The sequence below is a fragment of the Hibiscus syriacus genome, unplaced genomic scaffold, assembly GCF_006381635.1.
Source record: "Hibiscus syriacus cultivar Baekdansim isolate YM2019G1 unplaced genomic scaffold, ASM638163v2 tig00111558_pilon, whole genome shotgun sequence".
In the NCBI taxonomy this organism is placed as follows: Eukaryota; Viridiplantae; Streptophyta; class Magnoliopsida; order Malvales; family Malvaceae; genus Hibiscus; species Hibiscus syriacus.
This window is the reverse complement of record NW_024063119.1, coordinates 242858-260131: the sequence shown is the minus strand read 5'-3', so window position 1 is coordinate 260131 and position 17274 is coordinate 242858. Positions and strand designations below refer to the sequence as shown.

The window sequence follows — 17274 nt, the reverse complement described above, 5'->3', positions numbered from 1 at the left end:
AACGGTTCAGATTTCTTCTCTCTTCCGTATATAAAACTACCCGACGACAGGTCTTGCAAAATTAGCTGAAAAGAAACATAGAGAACGGAAAAAAGAAGAACTCGTTTAGGGAAACGTTGGCGTTTGATCGAGTGCACATCTTCTCCGTCGCGTTTCACTTCTAGGCCTTTGATCTGATAAGTATTGGAACTTTTTCTTTCCCGATTTTTTTATGATTGTATTTTATTGAGGGAGATCGGAGATGTTGTCGTTGCAAAACGGAGTTGGGACCTCTAGGGCTTCTCCGTATGGCGTTGGAGTCTTTGATCGAGCTGATGATAACTCCGATGCTTCTTCGGTGGCTGCCGGGAAATCTGCCGTGTATGCGGTGAAGCAGGAACCGTCTTCTTCGCTCGGTATCGTGCCTCGTAGTGGACATGATTCACATGAAGGTTCATTGCTTATTCTTTTAATATCAATATTTTTTATATTATTGTTGTTTCCTAATTTTGGAGCTTAAATATTTTTTTCATGAAAAAAATTAAACACACAAAAATATTAGATTATAGCTGTTAATTTTTAATTTTGACAATTTGGAGTTTGATCATAAAGTTTCTTAGTGGATTTCTTAAAAGCACTACAATTTTCAGTTAGATCTGTCTTTTTGTTTTGGAAAAAGCGTGTTGATGCATAAGTTTTAGCTTTTTAGTTATTTTTGGTACCATGGTTATGATTTTGTTGCCTTTAAAATTGAAATAATTTAAAAACTTCAAACCGTCTGAAGAATTTATTAAATACTGTAAAATTCTAAATGTATAGTATCTTATTTTAATCACTGATGTCCCCAATGATTTGCTTTTGATGCAGTTGATGAAGATATGCACTTGGCTCTAGCTCATCAAATGTATAAATCTGGAAACTACAAACAGGCATTGGATCATAGCAATGCTATTTATAATCAAAACCCACTTCGTACCGATAATCTGCTTCTTTTGGGTGCTATTTATTATCAGGTTAAAAGATTGCCTTTTTGTCTTCTTTTTATGGGGAACGTTGTTTTGTAATTCCATATAAAGCTTTATGTATATGTTTGCAGTTACATAATTATGATATGTGCATTGCAAAAAATGAAGAAGCCCTTAGAATTGAGCCTCGTTTTGCAGAGTGTTATGGAAACATGGCAAATGCTTGGAAGGTACTTATTAATGTCAATCTTTTGAAGTTAAGTTTTTTTTAAAAAATATAAGGATTTTTTTTAAGAACTGATGGAGGTGTATTTCCCCCCTACTGTGCAGGAAAAAGGTGATATTGATGTTGCCATTCGGTACTATATGATTGCAATTGAGGTTTGTATATTATCATAGAACTTCTCTTTTTGTTGGTAAAGTTTCGTCTTCCTTTTTTGCCAGCCAAATCTTTTCTGAGATTATTAATCTTTGTTTGAACTTGCATTGCTGCAGCTTCGACCAAACTTTGCTGATGCATGGTCAAATTTAGCAAGTGCTTACATGCGAAAAGGAAGATTAAACGAGGCTGCACAGTGTTGCCATCAAGCACTGCAATTAAATCCTCTTTTGGTATAATTTTAATATGGTTATGACTTATTAATCCAGTGAGATGCTCAAAACTTATAATTTAATATGAAGTTCAACATTTCAATTTTTTTGGTTCCATTGTTTGCTTAACAACTGTGATTTATAATTTAAGGTTTCAATAAGAATTTTTGAACTATGTGCAAGAGATCTGACCTACACCTTTTAATTGCTTTACAGGTTGACGCTCATAGTAATCTTGGAAATCTAATGAAGGCTCAAGGGCTGGTGCAAGAAGTAAGTGTCTAGAAATGAAATGTTTCTACCTTTTGATTGCTTACCGATAGTAGCAGAGGATGTGAAATTCTTGGGGTTCAGTTATGTTAAACTATTAACTGATATAATTCATGCCTTTGGGCTTTGGCATTACCGTGTGGAACTTTTCAATTAGGATTTGGTTGGACCTCATTCCATTCCATCTTTTGGTGGAAGTGGTCCAATCTTTTGATTGCTTTGAGTGTGTGTGCTCATCGCTGATTAACCTGGCCTAGCCTCTTACCATCCTGCTCGAACAGATTGTGAGGAGAAAACATCCTTCCCTTATTTATAGATTTTTGTAGTGTCTTTATCTGGTAAATTACTGATCGAGGTAATTCATGTGTGGAACTGCGTCTCGATATAACAGTTCAATACAGATATCAACTTGTTATCCACGGGCCAGGGCTCAGATGATGGTTGCTCTTGTTATAACTTCATCTTCAGGGATCGAAATTGTCAGAACTAACATTTTGTGCAGGCATACAGTTGCTATCTTGAGGCTCTACGGATACAGCCTAATTTTGCTATTGCATGGTCAAATCTTGCGGGTCTGTTCATGGATTCAGGGGACTTAAATCGAGCCCTTCAGTACTATAAGGTATGCAGAATCTTGTTTCCATGATTTTTTCTTTTGTTGTTTTTTTCTTGTCAAAATTCTGTAAAAGATGGCATGACCAATCTTTCATGCGCTGCTTCTTTAATAATTTTCCATGAGATATAATATACCCCCTAAATCCAGTTAGTCCTAAAAACTATTTTCTGTGCTGCAATACTTACTAACATGCAAATTTGAAATTGCAGGAAGCGGTTAAACTTAAACCCACATTCCCTGATGCCTATCTAAACCTCGGGAATATTTATAAGGTAAGCCAACTTGCCTTGTGCTGATAATGTTTTGTTTCTGCTAGTGCCTGGACCACTGTATTGGAGAAAAACAAGATATCTCTCGTCTCTTCAGGCTTTGGGAATGCCTCAGGAAGCTATTGTTTGTTATCAGCGTGCTGTTAAGACTCGGCCAAATAATCCAATTGCTCTGGGTAAGTGCCTTCTACGTATATATATTTTCTTTGATCAAGGATCAAAATTTTCTTTGAACATTTCTTTTGTGCTGTAGTTTCTCTTATGATTTTTAATTTCTTTGAACTTTTGCATGGCTGCTTATTTTTGTGCTTAGACCTGTTTGGATTTTTATAATACCTTTAAAAGTCAAAGTTAAATAATATTATTGAAGTACAAGTTACCTAACTATGGTGCAGGAAATCTGGCAAGTACATACTATGAGCGAGGTCAACTGGATCTGGCTATCCTCCATTATAAACAAGCTATTGCATGTGATCAAAGATTTTTGGAGGCTTACAATAATTTGGTTGGTTTCCCCAATTTTGTCAGATTGTAAAAATTATAGTATGCTTCTATGCCTTTTCTTTTGAAGTATGTTAACCTGAATTTGCTATTAATTATTTTCTTGAAGGGAAATGCTTTGAAAGATGTGGGTCGTGTTGATGAGGCAATTCAATGCTACAATGTAGGTTTTTTCTTGATCATTTAGGTTTTATTTTATCTAATTATTGTCATTGATCTATTTAGCTTAAAAGTTTTTGTTGCTGGGTGAAGCAATGTCTCACTTTGCAACCTAATCATCCACAAGCACTTACCAACCTTGGGAACATATACATGGAATGGTATGCTATCCTGAGATTCTTGATACGTTGATTACTAAAATACAGCTTAGTGAAAAAAATTCTTAGAAGGTCTTTTTAACTTCACAGGAACATGGTTGCTGCTGCTGCTGCTTATTATAAGGCTACATTGGCTGTCACAACAGGGTTGTCTGCTCCATTCAACAACCTTGCTGTAATCTATAAGCAGCAGGTTGATTTTTGGTTTTTTATTTCTGTTATCACCGTTGATACTAAAATTAAGTTAGCAAGTGCCTTTTTCTTTGTATCTATCATCTAATTAGTATCAATTCTTTTCTAGGGAAACTATGTGGAAGCTATATCTTGTTACAATGAGGTTTTGCGGATTGATTCCTTGGCAGCTGATGGGCTAGTAAATAGGGGTAACACTTACAAGGAGATTGGTAGGGTGACTGAAGCAATTGAAGACTATATTCGTGCAATTAATATCCGTCCAAATATGGCAGAAGCCCATGCAAATCTGGCTTCCGCTTATAAAGATAGGTAATTTTCTTCATTTCCAGTTGTTTCTTTTTAATGTTCACATTCCTTAAGAGATTTTTTAGGACGGGGTTGATGTTTTATCCATAATGAGGAAAAACAAATCTGATGCATCCTGCTCTTGTCAGCATAATTTTTTATTATTATTGCATGTAAGATTTGTTGTCTTGGGCATGGAAAATGCCTTTCTATGCTATGTGATTTTGACTTGGTTTTACTTGTAAAACAGTGGACATGTGGAGGCTGCCATCAAAAGCTATAAGCAGGCACTGCATCTTCGACCAGATTTTCCCGAAGCTACTTGTAATCTCCTGCATACGTTGCAGGTATCACCATGAAGTTAAATCGAGGAAAAGAGCTATATTTACATGCATTATATATCATTTTTATGTGGTAGTACGAGTCATTTCTTGACATGCCAGTTTCGTTCAATCAAGGCATTAATCTTTTCTGGGTGATAATATTCATGCTGTATACTTCTACCAATTCTAAGAGTGATGACGAATCACGGCTTAGATTTAAATAGCTTTCTTCATTGTTTATTTTGCAAGAGTATTCCTTGGAGCCTGATCTTACTTCAAAGTAAATGGCTGGGATGGCCTTTTGTAGAGCACCATATTGAATTTGGATGAACTAATCTAATTTAATTTTATGTTTCCAGTGTGTGTGCAGCTGGGAGGATCGTGATAAAATGTTTACCGAAGTTGAGGGCATTATCCGAAGGCAGATTAAGGTGAGTATTGATATGCATGTACTTTAAGACTGGCGCAAATTCCTCGGTATTTCCTTTTTCAGAGCACCTAACTGCAATAACTCTGTTGTCTCAGATGTCAGTTCTTCCAAGTGTGCAACCTTTCCATGCCATGGCATATCCTATTGATCCGATGCTTGCCCTTGATATAAGGTATAAATATATTTTCATAGTACTGTATGTAATTTACTATAGCGACCTGCATTTTTTTTGTTAACATTTCTTCCCTTTTCTTGCAGCCGTAAATATGCTGCGCATTGCTCCATTATTGCATCTCGTTTTGCGCTTCCTCCTTTCAATCATCCTGCACCGATTCGTATTAGGATCGATGGTGGAAATGGGAGACTGAAGGTTGGTTATGTCAGCAGTGATTTTGGCAACCACCCCTTGTCACACCTCATGGGATCAGTATTTGGCATGCACAACAGAGAGAATGTTGAGGTTTTCTTTCACCTCCTTATTAATCATATTGTGATATAACACTTGGGACATGATTAAACATGATAACATGGTATTTTGCAGGTATTTTGCTATGCCTTGAGTCAAAATGATGGCACTGAATGGAGACAGCGTATCCAGTCTGAAGCAGAGCATTTTATTGATGTCTCTGCCATGTCATCTGATGTAATTGCCAAAATGATTAATGAGGATGGAATACAGATCCTTATCAACCTGAATGGTTATACCAAGGTATATTATGATCAAAATTTTCATCCTTTGAGGAACCTAATTTTATTCCCGGAGGTGCTTTATTGACTGCTGTGATATGACGAATAAAAATTCCATCCGAGTTTTTTTCTTGAATTTTTTTTTACTGGTGCCTGAATTATGCCATGCATGGTGCTATTAGTCTTTTTAGTTTTACATTTCTGAATTATCAACTTCATAAATTTGTAAACTCTAATATGAAATCATTGCCTGCTCAATGATACAGGGTGCGAGGAATGAAATTTTTGCTATGCAGCCTGCACCTATACAGGTTTCATATATGGGATTCCCTGGGACTACTGGGGCAGATTACATTGATTACTTGGTCACTGATGAGGTAGGAATCGGTGCTTTACATAAATCTTCAATGATTCTGTTGTTCTTTGTCTAACTTCATATTTGTTTGCTTTCAGTTTGTTTCGCCTTTGCAGTATTCACACATTTATTCTGAGAAGCTTGTCCATCTCCCTCATTGCTACTTTGTGAATGATTATAAGCAGGTCAGTATTTTAAACAGTGTGACAAGATAGAATCCAATCATTGTCAGTGAACTCCTATGATGTGCTAGATACTAAAGACCTAATTTTATAACACTTCACTGTTTGCAGAAAAATCGTGATGTGTTGGATCCAACCTCTCAGCACAAGCGATCTGATTATGGTCTTCCAGAAGATAAATTCATTTTTGCTTGCTTCAACCAATTGTATAAAATGGATCCTGAAATCTTCAACACTTGGTAATATGAGGATGATCTTGAAATGGGCGTAAGATTTTATATTTTTTCCATCACACTTCCCTTTTTGTTTTTACTTATTTTAAGTTGCAGGTGTAAAATTCTCAAGCGTGTACCAAATAGTGCACTCTGGCTCCTCAGATTTCCAGCTGCTGGAGAAATGAGATTGCGAGCATGTAGGTTCTAATGTTTCATGTTATTCTTATAAGAATGCAGCGTTCATAGTATTTTTTTCGTTCCTGTTGGTGATGTTAATCTTAATTTTCAGATGCTGCCGCACAAGGGGTACAGCCGGACCAAATTATTTTCACTGATGTGGCCATGAAACAAGAACATATCAGGCGCAGTGCTTTAGCTGATCTTTGTCTTGACACGTAACTATTCTTCCTCCTTTGTGTAACAGCATTGTTTTGATCTTAAGTTCAGTAATGATTGTTGTCTTATTATTCTGTATAGGCCTTTATGCAATGCACATACTACTGGCACAGATGTATTATGGGCTGGTTTGCCTATGGTGACTCTGCCTCTTGAGAAAATGGCTACTAGGGTTGCTGGATCACTTTGTCTAGCTACTGGTTGGGGGGAGGAGATGATTGTAAACAGGTAAGAGTGTTTATATATCGTTTTCCTTTTGATCACCCTTCTTGGTTGAGTCGGGTTCTTTTAGTTTACTTTTATGTAACATTATGTTGTGTAATTTCTTCCTTCACAGTATGAAGGAATATGAAGAAAAGGCAGTCGAATTGGCATTAAATAGACCAAAACTCCATGCTCTCACTAAAAAGCTCAAGGAAGTTCGTATGACTTGCCCGCTTTTCGACACAGCACGCTGGGTAAATCTTTATGTAGTAGCGTCGCTGTTATTATTTTCACAATAAATGCTTAAAAAATGGTTTAAACTTGTAAAATTAAAACATGGCATTGGCAGGTGCAAAATCTGGAGAGAGCATACTTCAAAATGTGGAATCTGTATTGCGCAGAGCAGCAGCCACAGCACTTCAAAGTCACTGAAAATGACGTTGATTTCCCATATGATAGATAGGAACAAACAGGGAATTTGTAGATGAGAATATAGGAGGAGAAAAGATTTCTAATTCAGGAAGGGAAGATTGTTTAGAGTTATTATTCGGACATGGGTTTGAGATGTACTATGCATAGATGCTGCAAGACCTTTGCATTGCCTTGAAGATGCTTAAAACAATTGGCTAAGACTTTATTAGTAGATGTAATGAAGTTCAAGTTTAGTGTGTTTATTTGCCTTTTTTTTTACTTTAATTTTCGATGAAGCCAACAATTATGAAGCAGAAAAATTGCGGTTTCTTTAATTTTCTGCGCAGTGGATAAGTGTTTGTATGTGGCTTGTCACTTGTGACTCCTTTAAAATCAAAATGTGGAAGATGCAGTGAAGAACTTCATTGAAACTTTAAAATGGTGAGTAAAATTAAACTTGAAAAATAGGATTTTATACTCAAAATGTATTCAATTTGACTCTAGTTGTAATTTTAATTTGAATATTTTAAAAATTTTAAGTTATAAAATAAGATTCAAATGATTTAAAAGTATAAATAATTTACGTTTAAATAATTAGAAAATTCATCTGAATATTTTTAAATTTTAAGTTATAAAATAAGGTTCGAAAGATTTAAAAAATTTAAATAAGTAATAAATTAATTTTTTCTAAGGTGATTATAAATAGTATTTATTTAATTTTTCAAAGAAAAATAACATTTTTTTTATTACTTAGATCATTTAATGGATTCATAATAAATTGATTTTTGAGCTTAAGTTAAATTATATACATATAGAAGATCTTGTTATACAATATTGGATAAGTTAAAATAAATGGTTGAGAATAATAGTAAGAAATGTGAAAGATATTTATTTAAAAAAAAATAGAGTCAATCTTATTTATTTATTTATTTATTTTCATTCATTCAAAGTTCTTGAATCTGATAAAAAAATGTTATAATATTATAAATATTTATATTAAGTCTAAATAATTATTTAAACAGTTAGATTTTATTTATATTTTATAAACCTCAATCAGTTCGAAAAGAAATCTGAATTATATAATAAAACTCGTGAATTGAACTAACTTAAACCTTTTTAACTCAATTGGATCAAATAGTATATCGAAAGCCAAGATAAAATAAACTTTAATCTTTGCGACACTTTTTTCCTTTAGGATTCCCCTGGAGTTTAACTGTTGCGTTCACAGCTAGCAATATTAACTCATTTGTGGTTGGGTACTTCATAGCATCAATCGTTAATTCCATGGAAACACTTGGACATTGCAGTACCAGTTACGCCCATAAAGAAGTTAATCCAACAAACTAACGCTCGAGTTATACCCTTGCTCAAAGCCCCTACGAATTGCTAGGCAAGAAGGATTCGGCACAATTGTTCTTCAAAGGGCTGCATTAAGTAAACTGATTGAAGCTCAAATGATGAAACACGATCGACAGAATGCACGAAGCAATTCTCGGTGACAGTTGTGTGTTGGAAAACTCGGCTAAATTACAAGTAAATGAATCCCGAAACAGGAACTGACCTTTTAGAAGTTAGTATCAACACTCAGCTGTCGAGTATTGTGACAATGGGATAGGCTACAATCTTCGATTCTCAATTGCGGCATCAAGCACGTCGAAGTGAAACCTCCAACTGCTCTATTCTCTTAGCCAAATCATGCTTCCCACAATTCTTTAAACCATCAGTGACCATGTCAAAACACCTTGAAATCGGTGCTAAACCCAACTCAGTCATCTCCACCAAATAATTCGCCGCCTCCACAAATCTGCCACCGCGCCCGCACATTGTTATCAGCATTGTATAGACTGGTCTGTTCGGAGAATGACCCTTGATCTTCATCTCGCTGAAAAAGCTAAACGCGTCGTCAAACTGCCCTTTCCTACACAAGCCTTTGATTATAGGTGCATACAAACTAGGGAATGGTCTATAACCTTGTTCAATTGAATTATTTAAAAGAATAAAAGCCTCGTCAATCCGACCTACTTTCGAAGCTGCAGGTATCAAGATTTTGTAAGTATTAATATCTGGACAAAACCCCAATTTACAAACACTGTGGTACATATCGATGCAGAAATCAACCTCCTCGGTTTTACAAATTGTTTCCGTCAATGAATTGAATGTTGCAACGTCAGGAACAAACCCTTCCTTAGTCATTCTCCTCACCATTTTCTTGGCTGATTCAAGATAACCTGCATTCAACAAACCTTCAATTAACAAATCTCGACCTCGAACTGGAGGATTAAACCCCTTCTTGCTCATGTCCTCCAAGAAGTCTTGTGCCTCTTTCATCTTCCCGGCAGAGCACCAACCATTCACCAGAATTGCATATGTCCTCTTGTCTGGTACCTCACCTTTCCTGATCATCCTCCGGATTAACGCATATGCTCCATGGAACATCTTCACCTCACAAAGCGCAAAGAGCAATGAATTGTAAACACTTACGGTTTGTTTGCAACCTAAATTAGTGCTTCTGTTGAAAACTTCCACAGCCTGGTCAGCAAGGCCGTTCCTCCCATACTCTTCAATGATAAAAGAGAGAGTATCACAAGAAAGGGTAAGCTGCTGCTTTTGCATTTGTTGAATGGTTTTCCACATGGATTCATACTTTCTATGGCGAATAAGGGTCTTGATGAGCTCCTCAAATTCGACAGATGTGGGGGTATAGTGGGAACGGGCCCATGAGAAGAAGCAAAGAGATTCTGTAGGTGAGTTGGAGCAGGAACGAAGTACGCGGAAGACAAGTTCTGAATTCACAGAAAGGTTCATGCGGTTAAGAGTGCGCTCTGGATGCACTTCACGACGAACAATGTTAGAAATGTGGTGGATAGCAGCAAAGTAGTCATCTTTTGAAACAGCAGTGGTGGAAAGAGATGAATCTTGGAGAGAATTTCCCGAAGTTAGGGTCCTAAGGGAACAGATAATGTTGTGTGATCTACTTCCATGTTTGAGGAGCAGTTGTATAGGCCGGAGCAGTTGTATAGGCTGGAACATTTGTGGTAGAAGCTATAGTCCAGTAACCTCCATTTCCTCCTTGATACTTGTAAAGCTACTGAGGCAACAAAGGAAAAATATGCTGCAATTTCAAAATTTTATATACTATAAGAAAGAAGAAACAGAAAATACCGACCACATGCAGCGGATCGAAAAGGAACTCAAGATGAATCAAATCATGGTAAAGAAGCTCACTCTCATCACACATTAACATACAAACAAAACAAAACAAAACAAAAACCACATTTTTAAGCTCAATCACATGAATCGTTGATTTAGTATTGTTGCCTCGTCAGACCTAGCCCTCTAGGTGAAAAGAAATAGAATTCATGCTACAATTCACCAACACCGAACCAAAGTGCAATAAAACGGAGCACTGAGCTTCAGAAAATGGAATTTCTTAAAAGCATTTCACATAAACAACTTGTTTAATATGCAGTGGTGTATGGTAAATTGAATATGTAAATTTCTTATTTCACTCCCATGTTCATTCAAATTGATCATATTTTCAAGCTTTCAGCGGGAACGCCCAGCCACTAAGCCATTGAAAAAGAATAATTAATGAAGAGAAACCAAAAACCATGAAGCAAAGAGTTCCATACTATTAAAAATAAAATAACCCAGTTTGGGAAAGCAAAGCTAGATGCTTGAAAATAAGATTTTCCAAGTAAATAACTTAATTTTATACATTAAAGATAATTACCCATTAATAAATTCATCACCTTTATTCCGTATATAACTTCCTATATCAAAGAAAGACCGAAAATCTTAATGGAAGCTTAAAGGTAGAAACTTTAAATACCCCAGCGAAGCAACAAGCTTGAAAGATGTAAGGAAAATGATAAAGAAGAAAAAGGTAACGAGAAACAAATGAAAGAAATAAAGAAACACCTTTCTGGCTGCTGGAGAATGGAGATGGACCGGTTGCAGAAATTGAGAGGGTGAAGAATTCAATTAAAATACAAAATAAAATGGAAAAAAAAATAAAACATAGTCACTAAACTATATAAAAATACTGTTTTGATCATTAAACTTTTGAAAATTATAAAATAAATTTCAACTTTGAATTTGATTATAAAACCAACACATCAATTGTTTGAGACAATGAATTATTTAATCTCTCATTATGACTAATATTTTATTTTAATATTTTTAACGATAATTTTGAAAAGTAGAAAAAAAAAAGAATATTAATTTAAAGCCTTTAGCCTGCAACTGCAAGTCCCAAGGTTAGGTTCAAATGCTCCCTTTTCCCCCTTGGCCTTGTACAATTTTAGCAAAGCCATGGAGGCATGGAGCAAGCCCCACTCTTTCACATCTTCTAACTAAAATATCAAGTCCAGGGAAGAAACAAAAGCTTAATGCTCTAATATTTTCCCAAAAGTTTATCACTCAAAGATCTCGTAAAGAATGCTATACGATAGCTCATTTCAAGCTTCATTATTTTGTAATTGTGTGTCTTTTTTGAATGTTTGTACTAGCTAACATTTGCTTTGTAGCATTTGGGTTGTAAAACGAGTATGGATTGGGTTTAGACGAGATTGGACCAGCAGGGTGAACATGTGCACATTACTATATTAGCTTAGTGGATAATATAAATGGGCTTTAGGGACTCGAGTTTGATCTAATCAGATTTGATAGAAGCAAAATCCAATAGTCATAAACTATATCGAGACCAAAATCACTACCAATGTATCAGAATCCAATAGTCATAAAAATTCCAATTAATCTATTTTTCTAAACTTTGTAAAATGCGAGGATCAAACCCTTATATAAATTAAAACATAGAGACCAAAGCCACAATTTTCCACGTATTTTCTCATGTATTTTTCTTGTAACTCTCATCAATGTCTGTCTGTCTGTTGCTAGTTTTCTTGTTTGAAATTTTCTCCTGAACATTAATGCATATGTAGATTAATTTCTTATTTTTTCCTCAGGTTTATCTCCAATCAGATAAGTTTATTAATTTTCATAAAATATGAGTATTAGGTTCTAATATATTAAAATAGAACAATTAAATATAAATCAAATTATTTCAGTGATTAAAAAATAATTGTTATCTCTAGGATTTTTGAGGTTAAGCGTACCGTATGTAAGGAATATTTGATTATTCATTATCAAATGGATTGTGAATATTTCGAATAGATACTACTTTTTTATTCACCTTATATTAATAAAAAATAAATAAAGTAATTCATTATTTTTATAAAATAAAAGAATTAAATTTTAAAAATATATACAATATTACTAGCAAAATCATAACACAATAGATAGTCTTTCTTTCTTACAATCGATAGTCTTTCTTTCTTTTTCCTTTTATTTACTTCTTTTTTCACTTTTTCCTTCTTTATTATCTACATAATGTTACTTTTATTTACTTCTTTAATTATTTATTTATTCTTCATGAGAGAAAGCAAAATAAAATATTATTTGAAAAGCAAAACAATTTATAAATTATTTATTTACTCTTCACGAAAAAGAGAAAATAATTATTTTAAAAAGAAATAAATAAATTATAATTTTGATTAAAATTATCAAATAAAGTAAAAGATAGGTGACAAAGGAGCCTTTTGGATCGATTCAGGTCGGAATACTTTCGGGTTAGGTTGATTTGAGTCGAATCGGGTCGGAATACTTTCGGGGTTAAGTTGATTTGGGTCAGATCGGGTTTGGTTTGAGTCTATAGTAAGTTAAGTCTAGTCAAATATCAAGTCGGGTCAATATCAAATTAGGTTAACTTTTTTGCCCGACAATAATTCTTTTATTTAATAGGTGTAACAATACGTTTAACCTTGAATTACGAGCCTCATTAAAAACTTCTCTAACCTAAATGAAAGAAAAGAGTGCTCCACAATAACAGAGGGGAACTAGACAAAAATTCATCACTGCAAGGTACTAACTAAATTGATAGCAGACTGCCCAATCACACAACCAGAAAGCAGAAAGCATAACCCCTACAAAGAAGATACACGCCCCGATCTGAAGTGATACCGCCAAGCTTTGAAGAATCTCTAACTTTTGAACTTGTTTTTGCAATATAATCTGTTATACTAAAACAAATCCTTGAGCAAAAAATACGAATATCACCATTCTTAAACATATTTCGATTGATTGATTGATTTTTTTTTTTGTTTGAGTCAATATCACATTAGTTGATTTTTGAGTCGGGTCAATATTGAATCATTTTGTTTTTGGGTCTGGTCAATACTATATCGGTTGATTTTCAGGTCGGATAAACCTTGGATCTTCGGGTTAAGTTGGATATGAGTCTAATTGAATATATATGTAATTATTGATATATTTTTGTAAAAAACGTCTTTTTTTTATAAATCGACATTTAGACTCAATTTCATTCAAATTCTATCATCATTTAGTGATTATACGATTTATTTAGTAAAAAATAAATTTTTTATTTATAAATTTTATTATAATTCAAAATTTTAACTATATTTATTTAAGGGAGGAGAATTGTGTAAATTTTAATTAATAATAAAATTTATAATTTTATATTTTTCACTAAGTAAATCATATCGTAAGTTTTTTGGATTAGATCAATACGAAAAATATCACAGACTCTTACACATTTTATAGATCGGGTTCAAGTAAATTATCATCGCTAAATGATGATTGAATTCGAATGAAATTGAGCATATATGATAATTATACATATACTTGATTAGACTCATACCCAACTCAACCTAAATTAACTCAAAGATTCAAGGTTTACTCGACCTGAAAATCAATTGATTTGGTATTGATCCGACCAAAAAAATAAAATGATTCGATATTGACTCAACTAAAAAATCAACCAATGTGATATTGATTCGAACCACAAATCAATCAATCCAATATTGAGCTAACCCAAAATTAACTCGATCTGATATTGACCCGGCGAGATATTTGACTATACCTAACTTACCATAGACTCAAACCAAATATTCGACTTGAATCAACCTTACTTGAAAGTGATCCGACTTGATCCTACCCAAATCAACCTGACCCGAAAGTGTTTTGATATGAATCCAATTCGAATGACTCGTTTGCCACCTCTACGTTCAGTATGAATATTTCAAATATTTTATATTATTTGATAATTTTAATCAAAATTTTAATTTATTTATTTCTTTTTAAATAATTATTTTGTCTTTTTTCGTGAAGAATAAAGAAATAATATTTTATTTTTTCCATGAAGAAAAAATAAATAATTAAAGAAATAAACAAAAATAATATTATGTAAATAACGGCGGAAGGAAAAAAAATACAAAAAGAAAGAGTCAACGGCTTGCTGTTATTTGTTAACTTTAAATTTATTTAATACACGTGGCAAGTAATTATTCGTGGGGCAAGTTAAGGGGTACAATTAAGGGGCAGAAGAATTGCGTTCGAGTGTGAGGAGGGTTAAGGCCGTAAGGCGTGTAGTCGATCCGAGCCGGAGATATGCCGACAGTGTTAAGTCCTGGTATTGTGTCAACATCGACAACGGTGACATTCGATCCAACTTGATTAGATGTGTTCCCTGGCTTGTTTAGCCCTGAAAAATACAAATATTCTGCTTCTACAAGCTTTGGGTATTTGAAGAATTTGGCGTTTACGAACACTGCAATGATTCAACATTCTTTTGGTTATATAAAAATAACGTTTATTATGATTGCAATGGTAATTCAAATCCAAGAGTGTTGCAAATTCCAATTTCACATCTGAAATGATTACGAAGAGAGAGGAGACTGGACTGGAGAGGTACATTATAAACCAGTCTGTTTATTACATGGTACTTGGCAGAATACTCTGATTTCAATAACCAAAATGCATGCAAACATCATTTGAAACAAGTGAAACGAACTCGTAGGGTTTTGATATAGCTCGTAATGTGCTTGTTAACCCGATTAGAATTTAGACTGAAGATCTTTAACCACATCCTTGTCCAACTGGAAGGCCTTGGCCAGAACATCTGGGTTGATCGATGGGTTCGAGCCAAAGGCTGCATTGGCAATGGCTATAACCCCAGCATTCTGGCTGCTGAGGCCACCAAATGCAACAGCCGCAGATTTCCCTATGTTGAACTGGAAATGAATCAAACCCATGGGGAAAACGAAAACATCTCCGGGGTTTAGGATTTTAGTGAAGAGACGGTAGTCAGGGATCGATGTAACGAAGCCGACGTAAAGTGTGCCTTGGATGACGACTAGGATCTCGGTTCCTCGAGGATGAGTGTGAGGAGGGTTAAGGCCATTTGGGGCGTAGTCGATTCGAGCTAGAGATATGCCGAGAGTGTTGAGTCCTGGTATTTCATCAACACCAACAGGGGTGATACTAATTCCAGTTGGATTAGATGTGTTCCCTGCCTTGTTTAGGCCTGAAAAGAAGAAATCATCCGCAAATGCAAGCTTTGGGTCTTTGCAGATTTTACCATTTACAAACACTGCAATGAACAAACGTTAAGAAATTATAAGCCAGAACTGAATGACGAACATTATAACATAAAGTCTTGAAAGCCCTACCTCCATCTTTGATGTCCTTGACAGCCACACAAAAGTCCTGGAGAGGACTGGGATCGGAGGCCATGGCCAATGAGCAAGCAAAAGCCAAGAGGGTGAAAGCAACAAGAAAACAATGAAATCCTTTCATTATGATATACTAGAAATACTCTTAGCTGGTTGTTTTTGCTATTGCTTTGGATCGAAGACTGAGAAACTTTGCATGGCAAACATTGCTATTTATAGATGGTAACCAAAGACCTGCAGGCCATGATTTTCCTGAGCTAGCAGGTAAGGATTGTGACAACCAACCCGCCATATACTGTCAAATAAGATCGGGGAGGTTCAGCTTCGTGTGACAAAACCTTGAGAATCCGTGGGTGTGATGCGGCGGGATAAACATGAGAGTAAGCAGCCGTTGATGAATCGGTGGTTGGTGTATGTTAAAATATGGATAAACTACTTGTTTAGTACCTAAACTATCAGTTTTGGTCTGTTTTAATATTAAAAAATTCAATTTTTTCAAAATCATACATAATATTTAGTTTTTATTTCATTTTAGTACCCATTAAAAATATAACGTTAAGTTAAAAAAATTTAAATATTTAGATACTAAAACGGACCAAAACTGATAGTTTAGGTAATAAACGTATTAAGTTTTTAATGGTGGGTACTAAAAATAAACAAAAACTAAACGTTATGTATGATTTTAAAAAAAATGAAAGTTTAAATACTAAAACATATCAAAATTGATAGCTTAAATACTAAACACATAGTTTACACTAAAATTTTTATCTACATAAAGAACTAAAAGAAATAAATAAAAGTGAGATAATCTAATATAAGTTTCATCGATCTCTTCTTCCAATCTTGAGAAAATGTATAATGAATTTCGAAATTGGGGTTAATTGGAAGGATGTCATGTCCACTCATAGGTCAACAAGTTAGATGGATATAATCAATGACGATATATTTAACTCTGAAAGATTTTGTGAATTTACCAGAGATCATATCAAAAAATTGTAATGTTATAAAGGATGTTAAATATTCCATATCTCTTTTTATATCTTCCAGAATTTCTTAAATATATGCGTCCAAAAACTTTAAATATTCCTAAAACTATCTAAATCTCCAAAGATTTTAAGGCACAAAAATAATATACAGACCAGATTTAGCAGTTTACAACAATAGGAATTGCAAACATAAGATTTGTGTGTCCTTATCCAATGGCATGCCTGTATTCTGTCTACCATGTTTTTGACTCTTCACCATTCAAGTTGAATGCAATCTTAAAGTTTCATATAAGTTTCCATATTGTCGATGCGGATTTCTTAATCTAATCACGAATTACCTAGACTTGTTTGCATCTGATGATGACTTCTGGTCTGTTTAATTCAATGAATCAAATAAATGTTTCATATACTTCTTTGCTACTTTGTTGCACAACCAAGTACTACGCAGAATTCAATTAATTGATAATTCATGAAGCAAAAATGTAATAAATTTACGTCACTCGTAATTATTTCATCATTATTGTACTAGTGTATCTTGAACATATCCGTAATCACAAATATAAATA

The 17274-nt window shown here is 34.3% G+C and overlaps 3 protein-coding genes across 4 annotated transcripts; 1 reads left to right on the top strand and 2 right to left on the bottom strand.

Annotated features, from left to right (window-relative positions):
* Positions 1 to 241: 241 nt before the first annotated feature.
* Positions 242 to 7276, top strand: LOC120164948 (probable UDP-N-acetylglucosamine--peptide N-acetylglucosaminyltransferase SEC). 2 transcript variants are annotated; one of them, XM_039174571.1, is made up of 27 exons: positions 242 to 431; positions 847 to 992; positions 1076 to 1174; positions 1275 to 1325; positions 1440 to 1556; positions 1752 to 1808; positions 2308 to 2427; positions 2631 to 2693; positions 2788 to 2866; positions 3086 to 3195; positions 3301 to 3354; positions 3444 to 3511; positions 3599 to 3701; positions 3810 to 4012; positions 4239 to 4335; positions 4671 to 4742; positions 4837 to 4913; positions 5000 to 5201; positions 5283 to 5450; positions 5695 to 5805; positions 5882 to 5968; positions 6077 to 6204; positions 6295 to 6377; positions 6470 to 6575; positions 6658 to 6804; positions 6914 to 7034; positions 7130 to 7276. In XM_039174571.1, the coding sequence occupies exons 1-27, from the start codon at positions 242 to 244 to the stop codon at positions 7241 to 7243; spliced, it is 2973 nt and encodes a 990-aa protein (XP_039030502.1). In that variant the 3' UTR covers positions 7244 to 7276. The 2 variants fall into 2 exon arrangements, with proteins under 2 accessions (XP_039030502.1, XP_039030503.1); XM_039174572.1 differs by lacking the exons at positions 242 to 431; positions 847 to 992; positions 1076 to 1174; ... (1 more) ...; positions 1440 to 1556; positions 1752 to 1808 and adding an exon at positions 1947 to 2089 and having other exon boundaries at positions 2197 to 2427.
* A 1559-nt stretch (positions 7277 to 8835) lies between these two features.
* LOC120164918 (pentatricopeptide repeat-containing protein At5g18390, mitochondrial-like) lies at positions 8836 to 11139 on the bottom strand. The gene is made up of 2 exons (XM_039174545.1): positions 11113 to 11139; positions 8836 to 10279 (listed from the first exon to the last, which is right to left on the bottom strand). The coding sequence occupies exon 2, from the start codon at positions 10219 to 10221 to the stop codon at positions 8836 to 8838; it is 1386 nt and encodes a 461-aa protein (XP_039030476.1). The 5' UTR covers positions 10222 to 10279; positions 11113 to 11139.
* A 3785-nt stretch (positions 11140 to 14924) lies between these two features.
* On the bottom strand, positions 14925 to 15895 carry LOC120164952 (germin-like protein subfamily 1 member 14). Its single transcript, XM_039174574.1, has 2 exons — positions 15720 to 15895; positions 14925 to 15640 (listed from the first exon to the last, which is right to left on the bottom strand). Exons 1-2 carry the CDS (start codon positions 15844 to 15846, stop codon positions 15105 to 15107), a joined length of 663 nt encoding a protein of 220 aa, XP_039030505.1. The 5' UTR covers positions 15847 to 15895; the 3' UTR covers positions 14925 to 15104.
* Positions 15896 to 17274: the final 1379 nt, after the last annotated feature.

Excerpts from the sequence above, each read along its gene's own strand:
- LOC120164948 (XM_039174571.1), top strand. The coding sequence starts at position 242 with ATGTTGTCGTTGCAAAACGGAGTTGGGACCTCTAGGGCTTCTCCGTAT. Across the intron at positions 432-846 it reads TGGACATGATTCACATGAAG|TTGATGAAGATATGCACTTG; the intron begins GTTCATTGCTTA and ends CTTTTGATGCAG. Across the intron at positions 1,809-2,307 it reads CTCAAGGGCTGGTGCAAGAA|GCATACAGTTGCTATCTTGA; the intron begins GTAAGTGTCTAG and ends CATTTTGTGCAG.
- LOC120164918 (XM_039174545.1), bottom strand. The coding sequence starts at position 10,221 with ATGTTCCAGCCTATACAACTGCTCCGGCCTATACAACTGCTCCTCAAA.
- LOC120164952 (XM_039174574.1), bottom strand. The coding sequence starts at position 15,846 with ATGAAAGGATTTCATTGTTTTCTTGTTGCTTTCACCCTCTTGGCTTTT. Across the intron at positions 15,641-15,719 it reads CAAGGACATCAAAGATGGAG|TGTTTGTAAATGGTAAAATC; the intron begins GTAGGGCTTTCA and ends TGTTCATTGCAG.